At 48.9% G+C, this 22,333-nt stretch overlaps 2 protein-coding genes across 2 annotated transcripts in view; both read left to right on the top strand.

Annotated features, from left to right (window-relative positions):
- LOC138603193 (sarcoplasmic reticulum histidine-rich calcium-binding protein) overlaps nucleotides 1–4,187 on the top strand; it is a 7,025-nt gene extending 2,838 nt beyond the window's left edge. The window contains exons 2-6 of the mRNA XM_069674896.1: nucleotides 2,827–2,921; nucleotides 3,270–3,338; nucleotides 3,504–3,555; nucleotides 3,823–3,859; nucleotides 3,942–4,187. Of these exons, the coding sequence (XP_069530997.1) occupies nucleotides 2,827–2,921; nucleotides 3,270–3,338; nucleotides 3,504–3,555; nucleotides 3,823–3,859; nucleotides 3,942–3,981 (293 nt within the window). The 3' untranslated portion in view covers nucleotides 3,982–4,187. The remainder of the gene's footprint in view (nucleotides 1–2,826; nucleotides 2,922–3,269; nucleotides 3,339–3,503; nucleotides 3,556–3,822; nucleotides 3,860–3,941) is intronic.
- Nucleotides 4,188–6,958: 2,771 nt separating this feature from the next.
- Nucleotides 6,959–20,525, top strand: abcc1 (ATP binding cassette subfamily C member 1 (ABCC1 blood group)). Its single transcript, XM_069674178.1, has 30 exons — nucleotides 6,959–7,098; nucleotides 8,712–8,888; nucleotides 9,132–9,260; nucleotides 9,936–10,073; nucleotides 10,183–10,305; nucleotides 10,596–10,657; nucleotides 10,741–10,872; nucleotides 11,144–11,371; nucleotides 11,756–11,933; nucleotides 12,108–12,269; nucleotides 12,389–12,685; nucleotides 12,780–12,926; nucleotides 13,036–13,123; nucleotides 13,889–13,958; nucleotides 14,035–14,161; nucleotides 14,413–14,589; nucleotides 14,776–14,943; nucleotides 15,047–15,221; nucleotides 15,329–15,386; nucleotides 15,495–15,615; nucleotides 15,693–15,900; nucleotides 15,986–16,296; nucleotides 16,570–16,769; nucleotides 16,941–17,067; nucleotides 17,407–17,508; nucleotides 17,610–17,756; nucleotides 17,871–18,029; nucleotides 18,619–18,785; nucleotides 19,071–19,265; nucleotides 19,660–20,525. Exons 1-30 carry the CDS (start codon nucleotides 7,051–7,053, stop codon nucleotides 19,766–19,768), a joined length of 4,530 nt encoding a protein of 1,509 aa, XP_069530279.1. The 5' UTR covers nucleotides 6,959–7,050; the 3' UTR covers nucleotides 19,769–20,525.
- The last annotated feature ends 1,808 nt before the right edge of the window (nucleotides 20,526–22,333 follow it).

Below are 22,333 nucleotides of genomic sequence, written 5' to 3'. Positions count from 1 at the left end.
TGAGGGAAGGGCTGCACAACCATGTGAGTATCTCTTCTGACCACAATGCCTGTACTGGGGGGCACATGTGTAGAACTGTACCAGTCTGTCTGACAGAGATGTTATCATGTGGGTGAAACATGTCTGTCTCCATGTAGATGAAGATAAACACAGAACACATAGTGATGAAACACAATGACAGGCTGAATGGTCAAACACTTGGAGCAACTGTTGCTGGTGGAACACTTGTAATAAAAATCTGATGGTGTTGAAAAAGTCATTTGCAACATAATTGTATTGTATGTGTCTCAGGGCTGGACTGCACTGTTACTCTGCACATTTACTCACAAAGGTACAACTGACCCTTCACTGAGTGCCGGCCCTCACGGTTTCTGTTGCTTCGTCTGTCAGGCTCTTCGTTCTCAGACGGCACACGATGCAGTGATGAAGCTTTTAAAGCCTTCACACATTAACACTGAATATTGGTGTCCCAGTGTGTGACTCGCACAGCGTTACGATTGTGCAGAAGCAAAAGAGGCAGCGCACGACCTCGCCCCACCATTCAGCCCGCGTGGGCTAACAGGGGTGTAACAGTCCCGTCTTGAACATGCTGTGTAAAAGGGGCTTATAACAACGTGGCAGATTTTACCCCTAAAATTCAGACTAATATTTGATGATAGAGTTAGTATCTCTTACCCGGCGCAGGCGGTGCACATAAATGAGGGCTGGTCCGGCACATGGTTGTTGCATAGTTATTTTGCAGCAGCAGAAAAGTGGTTGCACCATTGACCATCCAAAACCCTGGTCTAAGGTCAAAGGTGCAGTACTTTCCTGACACACACTCAGGGACAATATCAGTGCTTTTCTGATATACAGTCAAATGGAGGGAAAAAGTGAGCTTCCTTCGTCTCTGACATCACACCGCTCCGTGCTGCCTCTCTTTTTTTTGATTGATGTTATGATGAACCCCTTTGAGCCTTGCTCCTTACTATGCGCCCAGATTAAGCGCTGCTCAAGTAGCATGAGGGTTGGTCAGCCATAAATGCAGTCGCACCATGTGCCACGTGCAGTTTTGTCAACTTGGCGACTTTCTCACTATATCTGGCGATTTTCCAATTCCTCTTGCCGACGTTTTTTGTAAAAGCGACTAGCGACAAATCTAGTGACTTTTTCTGGTGTTATTGGAGACTCTGACATGAACGCACGTATCGTTCTGCAGTTACTGTCCTCAACGAGCAGCAGGTGCTGCCGTGAGCCCCTCCCCCGTCCCGAAGCACTCACAGGCGGTCAGCCTCACAGCAGCAGAGGAGACCCACACCACTCTGCGTCCACACTGCAATAAATCGTGCGTGCGCAAAGCCGCCGCTGATCCCGCCCTGGCTTACAGAGCGGGACGTAAATGTAAATTATTTTAAAACATTTGATATTCTTACATTTAACAATACAGGACAAAATTGATTCGTGTAATGTGGGTCGAGACAAAGCATTAGTCATGAAGTTATTTTGAAAAAACAAACAAACTAAGAATCAAAAGAAGAAAGTTCATTTTTAGCTCCAAACATATTTACAGGGTTTTTTACTCACTTCCTGTCTCTCCCACAATGTTAGCAACGTTGTTGGCAACGCTATAGATCGATTAAAAATGGCCTTGATTTCAAGAGGTACACAAAAGCAGGCTTTTGTTGTTTACTATTATGCTAGCTAGTCTGCTAAGTAAGCTAACGTAGCTCCATGAGTTTGATAAAAACTCACACTTTCAATATTTCTAATATTTTCAGCTGATTGTTTAAAAAGATTTCCCTCTTAATATTCCCCTGATGTCTGCATGCAGGATTAGTTAGTGCTAAAAAACGTTGGCTAAAGCTACATGACCCGAAACAAAGAACAAGCATTCTCACCGCCTGATGATCTGTGGCGTGAAAAGAAGGAAATATCTCTGTAGAGTTGTTCTGACATTAGCTTCATCTTGTTCACTTTAAAAGCTACAAAAAGTCGATGAAAGGTTTTCAGGGAGGCTGAACTCTTTACTGCAGTGAAACCAAAGCAGGACAGAGCTTCTGGTGTTAGCCAAAACTGCGATCACACCAGAGATCAGATTTCAAACACGGTAGAAAGACAAAGAGTGAGCGAGCTGTGGACGAGGCTTTTATGAAACAACATTAATAAACGGAGCTACATCTAGTTACTGATGTGCTCGTTGGTTTTGGAGGCACTGTTTGTTTCATGTAGGTAAGCTAGTTAGCCAGATATGCTAACGATTGTAGCATACTTTAGAGCAGTTAAACACAGTTTAATCCTTTACACTTTTTCTTTAAAAAAACTCACCAACCTGCAAAGCTTTAAATAAAGGGTGTCTCCAAACACACACACACACACACACAGACACACTGCTCCATTGTGTGTGTGAACCTGCTGCTGCGCCTAGTTACCGTTGCCAAGGCTGTGATTGGACAATTGCTGTTGGCGGGAGGGCTTTAGTGAAGGGTCAGTTATGAGGCACTTCAGTATGTCCCCTTTGCTTTCTCACTTATCTGTTGAATTAAACATTTGAACCTGTAAGTTCTCACAGTCGTCTCAGAGCTCCTTTCACAACAGAAATAATCGGATCATTTTTATTGACACATTCAGCCAGTTTGTCATCTTTCAGCTAAAAATACGATCGTAAAATAAAACACTAAATTATCATGGACGTTTCTTACAGACTGATGAAATCCCTAAAAATATCTGCATATTTCATAATTCAGTTTTACGCACTGACAGGAGTGACTGTGAAGTGTAACCAGCAGACACCTGATGACACATTATTCATACTTTCAGTCACATACCTGTAATTCATATTATGTGCAGATGATGATGATGACGATGATGACGATGATGACGACGACGATGATGACGATGATTACCATAAGGGCTCTCTGTGCTCATATTGTGAATTCTGTGAGGTAGGTCTTAGAGCTTTAAAACGATGTCAACAAAACAAAATTAAATAAACATGGAAATACAAATAATAAATACAAAATAATTTTAGGTAATTTAATATGAAAGGTAAAATGTAGAAGCATACAATAAGTAAATGTTTGTTTTCAGAAAATATAATAAAAGAAACAAATGTGAAAATAAAAATAAAATATTATTCTACATTTAATTTGTCTTTATATATATATATGTCATATTTATTCTCTCTATTCCTCTAAACATGTATATTATATTCTTATGATTTGTTTTGTGACCCTGTGACCCTGTGACCCTGTGATGGTTCCTGTCTCACTTCCTGTGTCGTCTTCTTGCAGCACTGCGACAGCTGTGACAAGTGTCCATGCAAAGAGGGAGACAAGTCTGAACACTGTGACGACTGCAAGGTGACCAAATCATCACAGTTCTTAATGTGTTAACGTTACTTACATGGAGCATATGAGCGTGCGGATGTTAGTGTGTGCGTGTGTGTGTGTGTGTGTGTGTGGGTGTGTGTGTGTGTGTGCAGGGAGCTGAAAACACTCATTCTGACTTCTCTGTCTGGTTCACAGATGTGCAGTTTCTGTCACGTGTGTCCTGTTTGCCAAACTGTCTGCCAGCCTGGTGAGTCAGCGCACACAGACACACGTTTGTAGTGTGCAGAGATCTTTACTTCCATACGAAGAAGCTTTAACCCTTCAGAGGAACTACAGAACATGTTACACGTTAAACAACATGACACTTTGTCTCTCCCTTAAATACAGAATAAATACTAAAGTCTACAATGTGGGCAACACCTTTAATCAGAACTTGAAGTCAGACCGGATCAGTTGGGTCAGAGGGAGATCTCAGAGAGACTTGAGCTCATTCTGTCTTTGTCTCTCTTTACAGGAAGTTTCCTGGATGAAGTGACCGGATCAATCTACAAGTAAGTTGTGTTTAAACTGACCTGAGACCTGTTGAAACCCTCTGAACCACCGTCTCTGAGCTGTTTGTGTCTCCGTCCACAGGACTGTAGCCGACGTCTTTGACGACGACGATGACAACTGAACACAACAATATGTCGCCACCATGTGGCCCCGATGATATGTTTCATTGTTATTTATGTCTTTTGAGAACATTCAATATTTGCTCACTGAATAAAAGGTGTTAAAAGACTAACTTAATATATTTGTGTACTGTTGTTACCTGAGAAGTCAAAGATGTACTTTCAAGGGAAATATCTGAACTCTATTTGGGATGTGTTCAATAAAGAGGAGGGAAATGTTCACTGACTCCTTTATTGACTTTAGATGTTTGCTCCCCTGAATGAATGAAGAACTGTGTTTTATGTAGAACTGTCACTGTGGGGCGTTTGGTTCTGATTTCGCAGTAAAATAAGACGTGTTCCTGAAAAGGTGTGAAACTGTGTGAAGGACTCTCAGGTATGTTTCCTCTGGATTGTTCAGTGCGTCAGAGATGTGATCCACCAGCAGGAACATGTGAACCCCGTCGTATCACATAACACAACATGCACAACAGGGTGTTCAACACAACAACGTTTGTGTTCATTAAACATTTAGTGGTGCTGAATGCAGCCCTGATGTGTGTTCAACGCGACACAGAAGTTTAAACCCAGTAAAATAATCCAAAAACTTTTTTACACACGTTTAGTTAAAACACGCTCAGCTGCAGGAGGACAGTCCAGGTCCTGGCCCTCCTGACCGGAGTGTTCAGTCTCTTCCTGTCCGAAATCCGATGTGTGCAGGGTGAAGAGAAAGGGGGAGAGCACTGTCCCCTGTGGAACCCCTGTGCTGCGGACCACCATGTCAGACACACAGTCCTGGAGCCTCACATACTGCGGTCTGTTGGTGAGGCAGCCAGGTGACAGTCTCCTCCCGCTCCTTCTAGCTTCCCCCTGAGCAGCGACAGCTGGATCGTGTTGAAGGCACTGGCCTTCAACACGAACATGACCCTCACAGTGCTGCCTAACCCTCCAGGTGAGTCAGGGATCTGTGCAGCAGGTAGATGACTGCATCATCCACTCCAGTGCCGGGCTGATAAGCAAACTGCAGGGGGTCCAGATTTGAGCTCACCAGGGGGCAGAGGTTGCTCAGATGAATAATCCTCTCCATGGTCTTCATCAGGTGATGAAGTGGTTGGGCTCCCTGGGATGTGTAGTCTTCGGGACTGGAACCACGCAGGAACCCTGATAGGACCCTCAGGTTGAAGATGTGCAGGAGCACCTGACAGAGCTGGTCTGAGTGCGGAGCTGATGCCATCAGGAGCATCAGGAGCATCTCGCCTTGACCTTCCTCAGCTCACTTCTCACCTGGTCAGCTGTCATGAAGAGGCCGGGGGTGGAGGAAGAGGAGAAGAGGGGGGTCGATGGGGTGGCAGTGGGCAGAGATGGAGTGACTGGGAGTCTGGTTGGTCTGTGCTCTGATGGGTGGGGGGAGGAGTGGGAGCAGAGTCGAATCTGTTGAAGAACAGATTGAGCTGGTTTGTCCACTCCCGTCCCCTGCTTCAGGCCCCCTCTCACGGCCTCTGCTGTGACCTGAGATGGTTTAGTCCTCTCCAGACCTCCCTTGCAGTTGGTTTTCCATCTTAGCCTGTAGCTAGCCTTGCCTTCCCTGATTTTCTTTTTTAACTCCTCCTTCATCCTCCTCAGCTCCTCTCTGTCCCCAGGCCTAAAAGCCCTCTTTTTTTCCTCCAGCGGGGCCTTTAGTTCAGGGGTCACCCAGGGTTTGTTACTGGAGAAACGCCTACTTTCCTGGTGGGCACAGTGTGTCGTCTAAAATGCAGTGAGAAACTGTCAATATCCTCCGTTACCCCTTTTCGACCCACGCGAGCCTGGTTCTAGTTCAGGGCTGCTGTTCGTGCTGGTTCGGAGCTGGTTCAACTTGCGAACCAACTCGGAACCTTTGTATCTACAGCTGTCGGACACTCTCTAGACCAGCAAAGAGATGGGGCCGCTCTGGATCCTGTTTTCCCGAGAGTCGGTACATTCTCAGTCGAACACAAAAAAATGGTTTGCAACTGAGCACCGGCCCCGAACCGGCTCTGAAACTGCCTTGCAGCACCTGGGCGGGGGTAGGGGTAAAGAGCTGTTTCCATCCTTGGTGTACAGTAAGTCCAAAGTTCTATTGTCTCTAGTGTGGCAGTCAACATACTGGGTGAATGTGGGGAGAGTGGCAGACAGCGATGCATGATTAAAGTCCTCTGATTTGAGGACGAGGGCCTGAGGGGGATTCCTGATACTTCCACTGCAGCCTGGTAAGCACTGTTAATTCTTCCATCTTATAAGGGCGAGACCTCAAGTTCCCCGTGATTAAAGACGGTACGGATGGTTTGTGGATGGTTTCACTCCAGCTCTGCACCCCCTCTGTCTCAGCGGGGAAGTCCGGTCTCTCCCAAGAGGGTAAAAATATTTACCATGTTTTTATCCATGTGTCCGATGACGTCAGACTGTGGAGGCTACATTGATTATTGAGGGAGAGTTTTTATTGTTTTGTTCTGCTCTTTTCTGTTTCTGTCATGTGAGCACACACCTGCTGACCTACCTGTTGATCTTTGCACAGCTTGTAGCCCACGCTGTGATATTTAGACACATTAAGATCATTGAGACTAAACCTTTATAACCACAGGGCCCAGTTTAACAAATATTCATAGATAATGTGCACTATATGATACAGATGTTATATGTTTTATCCAATGTAAAGTTTGCAACACATTCAGTCCAAATCCACCGTGAAACCATAATCCTACTAAAATCAAAACAATCCAAGTTTTATGAACACACTCTGAATGTTTGATCCAGATCAAAACTCAAACTGGATTATGTGTAATAATCCTCTTTCAGAATCATATTTTTCTTTTTAACAACCAATGTCCATGAAATGATCCACTTCTTAAACCACAATCGGATCAGATGATTTAGTTTCATGTGATCCGTGTAGGAGCTGGCAGCTGTTGAACTCAGGTACAGCAGGGGGCAGCATACAGCTCTCATGTTCATGTGTAAACCACCACAGAAGAAGAAGAGAAGCAGCTTTCTGCTTTGCCTCCACAGTCAGGTTACAAAACCAAAGCTGAGCTCCAGAAACCCTACGCCCGTCCGGACCTGAACCTCCACCGGGGATGGGGTTCGACCAGTTCTGCAGTCTGGACCGTTCCGATCCGTTCTGGGTGAGTTTCCCGCCTTTTCCAGGATCTTTACAGTCTGTCCGGTTGTTGTTATTAGCCGCCAGAGGGGCACATGCTAACGTTATTAGCCCCGGCGAGTTACTCTGTCCTCCGTGACGGCAGCCCGGCTTCACGTAACAACCGGCTTAACCACTTACGGCGAGGCGGCCGCTGCTGAGCACGCGCGCCGCGCACGCGCGGAGTGTGTATTATAAAAACGGTTAACGTGACAGACCGCTGCCTTAATACAGGTTATGTCATTATCAACGTGTCATCTCTGCCGGTTTGTACACGCCGTTACCGTGAGCCGCTGCGGCCCGGGTCCACGCACTCTGTCTGATGTTAGAGAGTCACAACAGGTTTGATCACACACGTTCTGTGGAAGAATAAAGTACAAAATAAAGTTCTTATCGAGATTTTAAAGTTAGTACCAGCTCTGGATTTTTGTAACAAAGTAATAAATATTTACACCTATTATTGGTATTAGTGCAGAAACATTACAATGATTGATATCACTGTACTACACCTTATAATACCATAATGTTACACTATGTTAAAATACAAACCTTTCATACAGACAGAAACATTACATATTAGTTTGATTACTTTCTTATTTATAATTCCTCGTCTTTAATAAGTGGACATGTTGGTGATTAAAGGTCATATCATGAATAACTTACACAGCTGCCCTACAAACACCAAACACCCACACTACTAAATACTGTGGTTACAGTGTGTACAGACACCTGTATTACCTGTGCCATGTGTTCATGTTATACTCTCACCCTGTAATAATGCCGTGTGTTCATTTACCTGAAAGAGGAAAATAAATGTGCTCTCACACGGCCTCCTCTCGCTCACCGCTCAGTTTGTTAACAGAAGATAAGATGCTCTTTTATTCGTAACAGGGACATGTTCAGTGTTACAGCGGGTGGACAGTGCAACATTACAGTAAAGGGCATATAGCAATAAGTAAGCAAAGTGTATCCTAATAAGTACAGGCTAATCAGATAAGTAAAGAGTATTGCACATGTAGATTATGGAGCGTTGCAGCACTCTCAACAGGAGTATTGTTGCACATTGTGTGCATTTTGGTGAGAGTGTTTACTGTTGATTATCCAGTCTGACCTGGGCAGTTGTTACCTGCAGCTCCGCCCACAGATGTGAAGCATCACAATCTGTGTGCAGCAGCTGTATCAGCTGTTATCAGGTCACAGCAAGGAGCCAGAGAAGCTGTCACACTTGCCCTCATGGTGATAATATCCAGCAAACATACCATACATTACATGAAACATCTGTCTGCTGCTTCTGTAAATGTTCCTTCAGCACAGCTGCTAACACAGTTAACTCTGCATTCAGTGTTATGTGCAGTCATGTCAGAGCCTGTAATGTGTCTGTTTATATGACTTTATTTGACCTCAGTGAAGCGAATCAGATGAACCTGAGTATGAACCTTTGAGCCTCTTTTAGCTCATGTCACCCTGCCCTCTGCTGCCCCTGGTGGCCAAAGTGCATGACTGCAGCTGACGGGTAGTGAAGGTCCAGTCAGCAGTTTGTGTTGAATGTGTCCCTTCCTCCGCCTGATCCTCGTCTCTCTCTCGCCGTCTCTCTTTCAGGACTGGAGCCGCACGTGGAACACGTCTAACCCAGACCTCACCCAGTGCTTCCAGAACACCGTGCTGGTGTGGCTGCCATGCCTCTACCTCTGGCTGTGTGCGCCCATCTACCTCATCTACCTCCGCAGCCACGACCGGGGCTACATCTGCATGAGCCACCTCAACAAAGCTAAAACTGTCAGTCTGTGTTTTTATTGTATGTTGGCACAGAGAAAAGACGGCCTTTTTAATGTCAAAGCAAATAAATGTAATATACATTCAAAGAGAAGAGCCCTGTAAATCTAAAATGAATGGTCTCCAAACTAATTCAGACAGACGGTGTTGATCTGTTGTCCGTCTGTGTCGCCTCTGAGCTGCAGCTGCTGTGATGTTTAACCTGAAACAGGATCTGAGCCTGTGAGCTGCTCTCTCTCTCTGCAGGCGGTCGGCCTCCTCCTCTGGATGATCTGCTGGTCAGACGTGTTTTATTCTTTCTGGGAAAGAAGTCACGGCAGCAGCGTCCCGGCCCCCGTCCTCCTCGTCAGCCCGACCGTGCTGGGCCTCACCATGGTGAGACTTCATCTCTGTGCTTTAAACACGGAGGGAGCTAAAGGTCACCTGTTCTCACACCTGCCTGTGGAGCAGAGCACCGCTGTGATTTGTTTTCATGTTTCATTTCTTTAGTTTGGTACATGTTGTCAGTGTAGTTTGAGCTTTTTAAATAACATCATTTATTTATGTTTTAGTTTAGATTTTATTTTGTGTTTGAGTTCAGTTTTATTTCCATGAAGACGGACGGTGCGATCAAAGAGAAGTGAGCGCACCACAACGAGCGAGCAGAGGACTCCTCTGAGTGCAGCGTGCACGTACCTGTGAATGACCTCAGACGGGTCACAGGCGGCTCCCTATCTGAAGCAGCGAGTTAAACAAAGCACTCAAAACTTCCTCCGGTTCCTCCAGAGGATTCTCAAGGCCTGATGGGAAATGTAGTGTATCCAGCATGTTCCAGAATAAAAACATTTAGAGCTCTGACCTCACATCTGAAGACGGAGTGATTAAAGGAACATAAATGTAAACCTGCCGTCAGGCTGGCAGGTAGAAACAGCTTTCAGACTAGAAGCACCTGTTCAGCACTCACTTCTGTTTATGACACCCCATGGAGATAAGCGTGTGTGTGTGCACAGGTGTGTTTGTATGCTTTATTAAGTCTGGTGTCTGAAGTGTGTGAATGTGTGTTTCCTCCAGCTGCTGGCCACCTTCTTGATCCAGTATGAGCGGATGAAAGGCGCCCAGTCGTCTGGATTGATGCTGATCTTCTGGCTGCTGGCTCTGCTGTGTGCCACCGTCACCTTCAGGTCCAAGATCCTGCAGGTGCTGGACCAGGTGAGGGCTCTGACATATAAGCAGTAAAGATGTGGGTGTGTGTTGTCAGTAGATGTTCCAGAAGGAAAGCGTGATCTCCGTTAAAGCCTCTCTGTGTTGGTCTGTGCAGCTGTCGGTGAGTGTGTGGAGGTTCACCACCTTCTACATCTACTACGCTCTGCTGCTGCTGGCTCTCATCCTGTCCTGCCTGTCGGACCAGCCGCCCCTCTTCTCCCAGGCCGTCAAAGACCAGGTGAGACGTCCTCCCTCTGAACACCTGTCTGTCTCTGATCATTTAGCCTGTTAATACATCTGATCTCACCTGGATGACGCGTGAGGTCCCGGTGATGCTTCAGCTGATGTTCTCTGTCAGAGCCGTGTGTCAGTGTTTGTGAAGCTTTGAATGATGAGCTGTGAAACCTGTGATCAGGAGACACACCTGCTCTCAGGTGAATGCTCTGCTTGATTTCTGTAAGATCTAGAGAAGGTGGCGAAGTCCTACGGAGGACATGTAGTCACTGACTGTGATGTGTTTGTGTTCAGAACCCGTGTCCCGAGCCCGGAGCCTCCTTCCTCTCCAGAATCACCTTCTGGTGGATCACCAGGTGAGCAGACCAGTGATGTCATGATGTGTGTCCACATGTGTGGTGTGAAATAAACGGCTTAATCACCCCCCCGGTCTCTGCAGGATGATGGTGATTGGCTACAGGCGCCCCCTGGAGGAGAAGGACCTGTGGTCTCTGAACCCTGAGGACCGCTCACACAGAGTCGTTCCTCAGCTGGTGTGTCGCTGGAACAACGAGTGCCAGAAGGTCAAAAGGTCAGCAGATCAGTGCACCTTCACCTGTTGTTATGGTGAAACTACAGCACATGTGACCCACCTGTAGCAGAGACCACTCCGAGTTCAGTTTCTGCAGATGTTGTTGGATGTTTTAGCACCGTAGAGATGTTCTGTGTGACGTCTCAAGCATCCTTAAACCTCCAGCTAACACTTGTTTTCATGATCGCAGAGGGACTTCTGAGCACTCCACCCTCCACCCTCCACACACATCATGTCTGACTCTCCTCTACCTGTCTCTCTCTCCTGACAGGACGGAGCAGAACATGTTGTACTCCCCTAAACGAGTCCCGCACTCTGAGAGCAAAGAGGGCCGGGCTGTGGAGGAGGCTGAGATCCTCATCGTGAAGAACCCTCAGAAGACGAAGGAGCCGTCCCTGCTCTGGGCCCTGTGCCTCACCTTTGGCCCCTACTTCCTCATCTCCTGCCTCTACAAGATCATCCAGGACATCCTGATGTTCGTGGGGCCGGAGATCCTGCGGTGAGGAGCTTCTCTCTGACACACAGACTCTTTAGCAGGATTGATTGTGTTCATGGGGCTGTTTCATGTAACGTACATGCCGTTCTGTGGACTGTTCGCTCATCACGTCCTGCAGCAGAGTTACACATTCATGATCTCATGTACGATCATGTTGTCAAAGGTATTTACCACTTTGTTGCCCAATGCAGGAAAACATCGACAGGTAAACTGTTAAATGACCTGAGAGAGACGACAGAGTTCAGACCGTATTTAAAGTGAGGTTTGGTCTGTGCGGCGGCAGGAACATGTGATGAGTCATCCAGAGGACACGTGGAGGCCTGTCGCCTCCTCTGAACCAGAGTCCGTTTGTTTTAGTGTAAGATGATGTTCTTTAATCCCGTCCAGGCTGCTGATCCGCTTCGTCAACGACTCCAGCGCCCCCTCCTGGCAGGGCTTCTTCTACACCGCTCTGCTCTTCATCTGCACCTGTGTGCAGTCGCTCATCCTGCAGAGGTATTTCCACGTCTGCTTTGTGTCGGGCATGCGTCTGCGCACCGCCATCATCGGAGCCGTCTACAGGAAGGTACGGACTCATTTCACTGTGATGAAATAATTATTCCTGCTGATGTCAGAGACTGTGGACACGCAGCGAGGAGTTACAGCACCTGAGGGTCAGTGCAGGGCGCGCGAGTCGGTGTACGAGCCTCACCTGTTCCTGCTCTGTCAGACTCACGCTCTGCATGCTCTGCCCTGTCAGGCGCTGGTCATCAGCAGCGCAGCCCGCCGTACGTCCACAGTGGGAGAGATGGTGAACCTGATGTCTGTGGACGCTCAGCGCTTCATGGACCTCATCACCTACATCAACATGGTCTGGTCGGCCCCCCTGCAGGTGGTGCTGGCCCTCTACTTCCTGTGGCAGGTAGGATCACAGAGCAGGAACAGACAGAGGTCCACGTGGACACTGTCAGGTTCCTGAGCAGTATAGGTGTGTATAACTGTGGAGGTCAGAGGTCATGTGTTTCTCCTGTGTGTCCTCAGAACCTGGGTCCGTCCGTGCTGGCTGGAGTGGCTGTGATGGTCCTGATGGTTCCTGTAAACGCCGTCATCGCCATGAAAACCAAAACCTACCAGGTGGCTCAGATGAAGAGTAAAGACAGCCGCATCAAGCTGATGAACGAGATGCTGAACGGTATAAAGGTCCTGAAGCTGTACGCCTGGGAGCTGGCCTTCAAAGACAAAGTGTCCGAGATCCGTGAGAGCGAGCTGAGGGTCCTGAAGAAGGCCGCCTACCTGGGCGCCATGTCCACCTTCACCTGGGTCTGTGCTCCTTTCCTGGTGAGCCCCACACAGACGGACAGATGCACCACGAGCAGGTGAAGTTTGTAATCGGAATAGATGAATCAGAGGTGTGTTCTCTCTCTGTGTGCAGGTGGCTCTCTCCACGTTCAGCGTGTACGTGCTGATCGATGAACACAACGTGCTCGACGCGCAGAAAGCCTTCGTGTCTCTGGCTCTCTTCAACATCCTGCGTTTCCCTCTCAACATGCTGCCCATGGTCATCAGCAGCATGGTGCAGGTCTGCCTCCGAAGTTCCCCTCTGTCCTTAAAACTGCCCCCAACCATCAGGTCAACATGACCCCCCCCCAGCTGTGTGGGGTAATTTCTCCCTCTGCTCGTGTCTGCAGGCCAGCGTGTCCCTGAAGCGTCTCCGAGTGTTTCTGTCTCATGAGGAGCTGCAGGAGGACAGCGTGGAGCACAGAGCAGAGGCAGGCTGTGAGTCCGCAGTGTGTGTGTGTGCGTGTGTGCGTGTGTGTGTGTGTGTGCGCGTGTGTGTGCGCGTGTGTGTGCGCGTGTGTGTGTGTGCGCGTGTGTGTGCGTGTGTGTGTGCGAGTGTGTGTGTGCGTGTGCGTGTGTGCGCGCGTGTGTGTGTGTGCGTGTGTGCGTGTGTGTGTGTGTGTGCGAGTGTGTGTGCGCGTGTGTGTGTGTGCGCGTGTGTGTGCGTGTGTGTGTGTGTGTGTGCGAGTGTGTGTGTGCGTGTGCGTGTGTGCGCGCGTGTGTGTGTGTGTGTGTGTGTGTGTGTGTGTGTGTGTGCGCGTGTGTGTGTGCGCGTGTCTGTGCGTGTGTGTGTGTGTGCGAGTGTGTGTGTGTGTGTGCGAGTGTGTGTGTGCGTGTGTGCGCGTGTGTGTGTGTGTGTGCGTGTGTGTGTGTGTGTGTGTGTGTGTGTGTGTGTGTGCGCGTGTGTGTGTGCGCGTGTCTGTGCGTGTGTGTGTGTGTGCGAGTGTGTGTGTGCGCGTGTGTGCGCGTGTGTGTGTGTGTGTGTGTGTGTGTGTGTGTGTGTGCGCGTGTGTGTGTGCGCGTGTGTGCGCGCGTGTGTGTGTGTGTGTGTGTGTGTGTGTGTGTGTGTGTGTGTGCGTGTCTGTGCGTGTGTGTGTGTGTGCGAGTGTGTGTGTGCGCGTGTGTGCGCGTGTGTGTGTGTGTGTGTGTGTGTGTGTGTGTGTGTGTCTCCGCATGTTAACACGTCTCTCCTGCCCTCCTCAGCCCCTCACAGCATCACCATGGAGGACGCAGTGTTCAGCTGGTCCAGATCTGAATCCCCGACACTGAAGAAGTACGTGTGTCGCCTCTCTGCGTGTGTGCGTGACTCTTTATGAACACATGAAGCTCACGTCGCTGTGTGTCCGCAGGCTGAACGTGTGTATCCCAGAATGCTCTCTGGTGGCCGTGGTGGGACACGTGGGCTCAGGAAAGTCCTCGCTGCTGTCCGCCCTGCTGGGAGAGATGGACAAACTGGACGGAAGTGTGTCTGTCAAGGTGAGTGCACCTGCTCTCTCACACACACACACACACACACACACACACACACACACACACACACACACACACACACACAGCAGACACACTGTAACTGTAACATCATGAGGTCACACAGGGTCCTAATAATAACAGACATAAGAAAACTACCTGTGTGTTCCTGCTGCACCCGTCAGAGAGGACGATGCTGTTTGACCCATGAAATGTTACTGTGTGTGTGTGTGTGTGTGTGTGTGTGTGTGTTCCTGCAGGGTTCAGTGGCCTACGTCCCCCAGCAGGCCTGGATCCAGAACTCCACCCTGAAGGACAACATCATGTTCGGTCAGGAGAGGAGGGAGGCCTGGTATCAGCGGGTGGTGGAGGCGTGTGCGCTCCAGCCCGACCTGGAGATCCTCCCTGCAGGAGACGAGACGGAGATCGGAGAGAAGGTACGGACTCTGCATGCTGCTTCAAATGAAGGGAGGACATGTAAAGTCAGGGACCGACTGAAAGGTGCTCATGTAGAGCTCACACAGAGGGAACAAGAGCATGGAGAGCAGGCTGAGCTTATAAAGGTTAGACATGTACAGGTGAGACACCTGAGGACGAGCTTCTCTCTCTCTCTCTCTGTGCAGGGGGTGAATCTGTCTGGCGGTCAGAAGCAGAGGGTGAGTCTGGCCCGGGCTGTGTACTGTGACCGGGCGGTGTACCTGCTGGACGACCCGCTGTCCGCCGTCGACGCTCACGTAGGAAAACACATCTTCGATCAGGTGATCGGTCCACAGGGGCTGCTGAGGGACAAGGTGAGTGAAGAACAACGACACTCTTCACTGTGTGCTAACATCTCACACACTCACACCAGCATGTTCAATGTGTGTGTGTGTGTGTGTGTGTGCGTGCGTGCAGACTCGTGTGCTGGTGACCCACGGCCTGAGCTACCTGCCTCAGGTAGACCTGATCCTGGTGATGGTGGAGGGGCAGATCACAGAGATGGGCTCCTACCAGCAGCTCATGGACACAGAGGGAGCCTTCGCTGACTTCCTGCGGACGTACTCGGCTGGAGAGCACACGGACAGCGAGGGTGAGACACACTGAGGGTTTCAGAACAAGCAGCGTCCGAGCAGGACCAAACTTTGATCATTAAATGTACCTGCAACAAATCCTCGATCATATTTTCCCCACACTTAGAATCAGCGAAGAGCGGGAGCAAAGGCCTGGAGAACGGCAGCGTGCCTGCTCTGGCTGGGTGAGTGAAACCTGAAGACCCGAGCTCTGCTCTGATACCAGTAACAATAACCCATCTGTGTATTCTCCTCCTGACACACATACCTGTTATGCTCCTGCGTGTGAGCAGCAGTGCGGCCGTCAGCAGTGTGAACAAGCAGACGGAGAAGGAGGAGCAGGTGCTGAACAAGAAGAGCAAGAACCCAGACGTGGGGAAGCTGACGGAGGCTGACAAGGCCAGCACCGGACGGGTAAGGACCGCGTCAGAGCACAGTACTCTTCCTCACATGCCTGACCCTGAGCCCGGCGTGCCTCCTCTCCTCCGCAGGTGAAGCTGTCGGTGTTCTGGTTGTACATGAAGGCCATCGGGGTGCTGCTGTCCTTCCTCAGCCTGCTCCTCTTCCTCGCCCATCACCTCGTCTCCCTCTTCTCCAACTACTGGCTCAGCCTGTGGACCGACGACCCCGTGGTGAACGGCACACAGCCCAACAGACTGATGAGGCTCGGGGTGTACGGGGCGCTCGGACTGTCCCAGGGTGAGGGGGGGGGGATATTTTGCTCTTCATCATGACAAAGACGTAACTAAGGAAGCAGGACTCTAACCCCCCCGTTGTGTTCCAGGTGTGGCGGTGTTCGGTTACTCCCTCTCCATGTCCATCGGGGGCATCCTGGCGTCCCGCTTCCTCCATCAGTCGATGCTGTACGACGTCCTGCGCTCGCCAATGTCCTTCTTTGAGCGCACGCCCAGCGGCAACCTGGTGAACCGCTTCGCCAAAGAGATGGACACCATCGACTCGGTGATCCCCAGCATCATTAAGATGTTCATGGGCTCCATGTTCAACGTGGTGGGGTCATGTGTCATCATCCTCATCGCCACGCCGCTGGTCGCCATCATCATCCCCGTGCTCGGCCTGCTCTACCTCTTTGTGCAGGTTCGTTTTCAGAAGAGAAGTCAACCGCCACGTTGTAACACGTGCTGAGGGCGGCCGCGTCAGCCGGAGCTCCGTGTTATTCTTGTGACTGAACTTTGATGTTTGCAGAAAATAATGAGTTCAAGAAATAATCAATAATCTTTGTTTGTTCTGGAGCCTCATGATTTCTGTTCATTTCTCTGAATGTGACGAAAACAAGCTTTTTGTCTGTTCTCTGTTTGACTCACTGTTTGTGACGTGTCCAGTCATCCTCTGTGTCCCTCGTCTCTGCAGAGGTTTTACGTGGCGTCGTCTCGTCAGCTGAAGCGTCTGGAGTCGGTCAGTCGCTCGCCGATCTACACACACTTTAACGAGACTCTGCTGGGAACCTCCGTCATCAGAGCCTTCGGTGAACAGGAGCGCTTCATCCGAGAGAGCGACCAGCGCGTCGACCACAACCAGAAGGCGTACTACCCCAGCATCGTGGCCAACAGGTCAGAGACTCCTGACCGCTCGCACTGCACGTGTGCGGAGTTCAGAGAGGAGACCAGAACAGATGTCTTAAAAACTCTTTGAACAGCGTTCCCTCTTTAGTGACACTAAGTGTGTGTGTGTGTGTGTGTGTGTGTGTGTGTGTGTGTGTGTGTGTGTGTGTGCGCGCGCAGGTGGCTGGCCATCCGTCTGGAGTTTGTAGGGAACGTCATCGTGTCGTCTGCTGCTCTGTTTGCCGTCATCGCCAGAGAGAGTCTGAGACCAGGCATCATGGGGCTGTCCATCTCCTACGCCCTGCAGGTAAACACACCTGAGCCCCCTGGTCACTTCACAACCTGCCAAATGTTTGATAAACACCTAAAAACTGGCTGAGCTGCTTTAACTTTAAATATATAGTTAAAGTTGACAGATATTTATCTCAAAGACGTGTGATCGTTTGCTCTGCCGATCGTTGTAGAAAAAGGAGCTGAAAACAAAGAATCTCCATTCGATGTGTCTCTGTTGTTTGGGATGCAGACAGACAGACAGACAGACAGACAGACAGACAGACAGACAGACAGACAGACAGACAGACAGACAGACAGTGTGTGTGCACAGGTGAAAGGTGAAAAGATGTGTTCTCTCTCTCCTCCGGTGCAGCTGACGGCGTCTCTGACCTGGCTGGTGAGGATGTCGTCTGATGTGGAGACGAACATCGTGGCTGTGGAGAGAGTGAAGGAGTACAGCGACACGCAGAAAGAGGTTCAGACAAACTGCCTTTGCACCAGAGTTGTCGTAGTCCAGTATGAACTGTCTCACAGAAACAGAGTGTGTTTGTGTTGATGATGATCTCTGGCCTGCAGGCGGAGTGGAAACGTGAGTCCTCCTCTCTCCCCCCGGGCTGGCCCACTGTGGGCTGCATCGACATCCGAGGCTTCAGCCTGAGGTACCGAGAGGACCTGGACCCGGCCATCCGCAACATCAGCATCAACATCCAGGGAGGAGAGAAGGTCCGACTCACCTCTGTACACTCCTCCTGTATTACCTCTGTACTCACAGACTCCATGGATGTATATGGTTGTACAGTTTGTTTGTGGCCTCTGACATGCTCCGTCTTCCATCAGGTGGGGATTGTTGGTCGTACCGGAGCGGGGAAGTCGTCCCTGACGCTCGGTCTGTTCCGGATCATCGAGGCAGCAGAGGGACACATCTTCATCGACGGGGTGGACATCTCTCAGCTGGGCCTCCACGAGCTGCGCTCCAGAATCACCATCATACCACAGGTCGGTGCAGGAGGGGTAGATCAACAACATGAAGCAGGAAATGAACACCTGAATGGGCTGTAGGGACGGTGACATGGCTGTTCTCTGAAGGTTATTACATCGCCAACACTCACGGCTAATGCATGACCTGCCTGTGCACGGCAGCAGAGAGACGGGGACACACATACACCAAACTACCTGCAAATATACAAACTACTGGTTAGATGACATGAAGGTGCCCGTTTAGAGGCCACACCTGTACTGTGCTCAGACTCATCGCATCCCTTTGACATGAGTCCTCATAGAGGTGAATGTAAAGGACACACAGACAGCGAGTCCTCGTTCAGGTCAGTGGTGCTGATGGTGGCTCTGTAGAGGCTGTTATCATCTGTTCTCAGGGTGTGATGCAGGTATGACTCTCTCTCTCTCTCTCTCTCTCTTTCTCCCTCTCCCTCTGTCTCGCTCTCCCTCTCTCTCTCTCTCCCTCTCTCTCCCTCTCCCTCTGTCTCCCTCTCCCTCTCCCTCTCTCTCTCTCTCTCTCTCCCTCTCCCTCTGTCTCCCTCTCCCTCTCCCTCTCTCTCTCTCCCTCCCTCTCTCTCTCCCCCCTCAGGACCCTGTGCTGTTCTCAGGCTCTCTGAGGATGAACCTGGACCCCTTTGACAGTTACTCTGACGAGGAGGTGTGGAGAGCTCTGGAGTTTTCACACCTGAAGAGCTTTGTGTCCGGGCTGCCCGACAAACTGAGCCACGAGTGCAGCGAGGGAGGAGAGAACCTCAGGTACACCTGAGACACGTGCAGAAGCACTGCAGAGAGACTTCATTCACCTGTTTGTTATTGATGCTGATATCTGACATCGTTCTGCTTTCACTGGGACTTTGTCTCCTCCCGAGCTGACCTGCTCTCAGTGACAGTCGACAGTGTGGCTCAGGAGCTCGTCCTCTAGAGCTGCAACGATGGATCGATTGAGCCCACCTGAGGAGGAGCTAAAGTTCTGCTCCCCAGCTTTTAACCCCGTCTCTCTCTCTCTGCGTCTGTCTGTCTGTCTGTCTGTCTGTCTCTCAGCGTGGGTCAGAGGCAGCTGCTGTGTCTGGCTCGAGCTCTGCTCAGGAAGACAAAGATCCTGGTCCTGGACGAGGCCACAGCAGCTGTGGACATGGAGACAGACAACCTGATCCAGTCCACCATCCGCTCCCAGTTTGAGGACTGCACCGTGCTGACCATCGCTCACCGCCTCAACACCATCATGGACTACACCAGGTACGCAGTGTTTACATGTCATATGCTTACCCATATACTACACTGACAGCACTGTGTATGACACATCCAAGTTACACAGTGCTGTCAGATATTAGATGAGATGTAAGCTGAGCTCTGGACTGTAACCACACGTCGGGCTGCAGACACTAGCATCTCTAGTTTAACAACATCTGCACACGTAGTCGCAGCCTGTTCACCATCTTTAGATCAACAATAAATCACTCGCTATGTTTTGATCATGGAATGAAAAAAAGGCGTGTGTGCAGTCATCAGGCAGATGTGAGGCTGCAGTCACATCAAACGTAGAGGTAGTTAAGATAGAAGAATAAGCACCTGGTCCCGGTCCCGGTCCCGGTCCCGGTCCTGATCCTGATCAGTCTTCTGCCTCCTTCAGGGTCCTGGTGTTGGACAAAGGAGAGATGGCAGAGTTCGACTCCCCGTCCAACCTCACGGCTCAGAGAGGAGCCTTTTACAAGATGGCCAAAGACGCGGGGCTGGTCTGAGCGCGGGACGTCCTCACCTGGTCCAGCTGCTCCTCTGAGCCCCTCCAGCTCCTCCGGCCCCCCTGCTGAGGAGCGCCGGAGCCACAGAGCGAGAGGGGGATGAAGTAGGTCCAGATTAGAGTGCCTGTAATGATGAGAACTCAGGGTCTCTGCTGACCCGTTCCTCATTCATTACACAATAATGCTACTTCCTGTTAGCCTGCATCATGCCCATGTACTTCCTGTTTCTTCCCGACGTTTCCTCGTACTTCACTGCCGTTTCTGCCACGGGAGAGGGGCTGACCACTTCAGACTTTTATTTTGACAGAGGATTGTACTTGTGCTTTTATTGTGTGCAGACAGAAGCAGCTGCAGTCTGACTCCCAGCTGACCTATGTCAATCATATAGTGCCAAACACGCCCTCTGACACGTCATAGCTGTTTAAAGATGAGCCATGATGTCATCAGAAGGTGAGGGCGTTAGCAGCTCATTGGCCAGAAGCATCAGGTAAACTGATGAGGTCACACATAAATCAGACCTAAAAACGCACAAACTGCGGGGACGTGTTGGACGTTTGTTACGTCCCTGCTGCACTGATTGTTTATTTATTGTGTTCATGTGTTCATAAGCAGCTTTAAGTTCAAGTGTGTGTGTTCATGCTCTCTGCTTCTACCTGTAAGACGTGCTGTTTGTTTGAGGGCAACAGGTACTGAGCGTGCTCGACTCAGACGTCCTAACCTCCTGGTTATATTCTGAATAAACACAGTGTTTATTAAATGTAAGGTCATCAGTCATTCAGCAGTGTGCGTGCGTGTGCGTGCGCGTTCGTGCGTGTGTGTTTCTTTGCGTTGCTGTGTGTGTGTTTCTGTGTTGATACATTTCAGTATAAAGTCATGAGTGTAAAACGGCTGACCTGACCTGCAGGAAGAAATCACTCAGACTGCACATCAGACAGTTCATCAGTGTTTAACGCTGTTTGTTTTGATGAACATGAAATGTATAATAATTAAAAATCAGTGATTCTCACGCACACACACACACGCACACGCACGCGCACACGCACACGCACACTTCATTACGTTTCCTGTCGAGATTCGAGGAAACAAAGTGACTCAGAAACTATTTTAAACTTTGTGTTGTTTTTTCTTTCAGGCGCTTTGCTGATATTCGATTTGATTCCGTCACAGTGAAAACATTCAGTATATATTAATTATTATGAATTATTATTACATGCTGGAAACACCAAACATGTAGCCTGTGAACCAGACGGATGTGCGCTCATGTGTTGTTGTCTCAGTCTGGTCCCGTCCTGTTCAGATGGATTTCCATGTGACCTGATCCAGGTCGGGCCAATCACAACTGTTGATTTAAAATGGGCGGGTTTCAGTGCAGTGAGGCATTTATATAAACAGATGTTACGAACATATGCTAACATTAAATCATATCCTGTCAAACGTCTGGTTCATGTTGAACTAGAGGTCGTATGAAGTGGACGTTGGAACGAGCTACCTAGTCTAGCAGCGTGACACTACATCACATGTTTAGCTGCTCTGATTGGTCGAAGCAAAGATCAAGCTTTACAAGCAATATCATAAGAAACGGTTTCCACTTACTGTCTCCTAAGTGGACGTGAAAAAGGTTGAAATGATAATCTAATTTAAACAAAGAGTTTTTTTACCCAAACGTCTCTTTAAACTTCAGGTCCTCTGGTTGGAGAGAGACGCCTCGTGTAATTGAAAACGAGCTGAGGGGGATCCAGACTAATTCAGATGTACAAGTGATCTCTGTGGCTCTACATCAACATCTGTTTGCTGTCTGACTGTGGGACACGCAGGGCTGAACAAAGCCGTGGTTCTCTGTTGAAGAGCAGACATTAGCCTGAGTCAGTGTTCTTTGGCACCACCATGTCTTAGATTCAGATTAGTAAAGAAGCTGTGGTTGTGTATGCGCACATAATTCAACAATGATGAGCGGGAATATAGAGTTTTTTTCGTGACATATTTATGATTTCAAAGTGAACATTGAATGTTTTATAAATGCATCACTTGCTTTGTGTTTTCAATAAAACAAATGTACATCTGTTGTGGAGTATTTTGTTACATTAGATTGGTAGATGAAGTTGCATTTTTTAATTTAAAGCTCTGATGATGGCATACTGATATTACACTCGCTACAGTAAATACAAAACATCCTTCCATTCTTAGATTTTCTCTGAAATCAATCTCCATCACTTAACAGATGCTGTATTTAAATGTAAAGCAATAAAACAATGAAAACACAGTTTAACACAGTTTATTATGAAGTTATAACATGTTTCAATATATCAATGTTTAAAAAATTCTTCAGATTTTCTTTGTTCTGCGACAGAAATTATAACTGCGATTTTATAAATGTTTCAAATCTAATAATATCTGATCACCTGTATATAATAGTAATAGTAATAGTAATAATAATAATAATAATAATAATCATCTATTTTTAATAAATAATATATTTAGATTTATTGACAATCAGGTATTTATCAGGCACATCCAGACCTGAAGCTTAGATTAGCGGAGGAATCAGAGGAGGGCCCGGTGTAATGA

The sequence above is a fragment of the Semicossyphus pulcher genome, unplaced genomic scaffold (genome assembly GCF_022749685.1).
Source record: "Semicossyphus pulcher isolate SPU_LCO1_2020_fin unplaced genomic scaffold, fSemPul1.0.p SCAF_23, whole genome shotgun sequence".
NCBI lineage: Eukaryota > Metazoa > Chordata > Actinopteri > Labriformes > Labridae > Semicossyphus > Semicossyphus pulcher.
Note: the sequence above shows the minus strand (reverse complement) of the source record. Positions and strands in the feature narration are given on the sequence as shown.

Excerpts from the sequence above, each read along its gene's own strand:
- abcc1 (XM_069674178.1), top strand. The coding sequence starts at position 7,051 with ATGGGGTTCGACCAGTTCTGCAGTCTGGACCGTTCCGATCCGTTCTGG. Across the intron at positions 15,222-15,328 it reads AGAGCACACGGACAGCGAGG|AATCAGCGAAGAGCGGGAGC; the intron begins GTGAGACACACT and ends CCCCACACTTAG. Across the intron at positions 19,266-19,659 it reads ACCATCATGGACTACACCAG|GGTCCTGGTGTTGGACAAAG; the intron begins GTACGCAGTGTT and ends TGCCTCCTTCAG.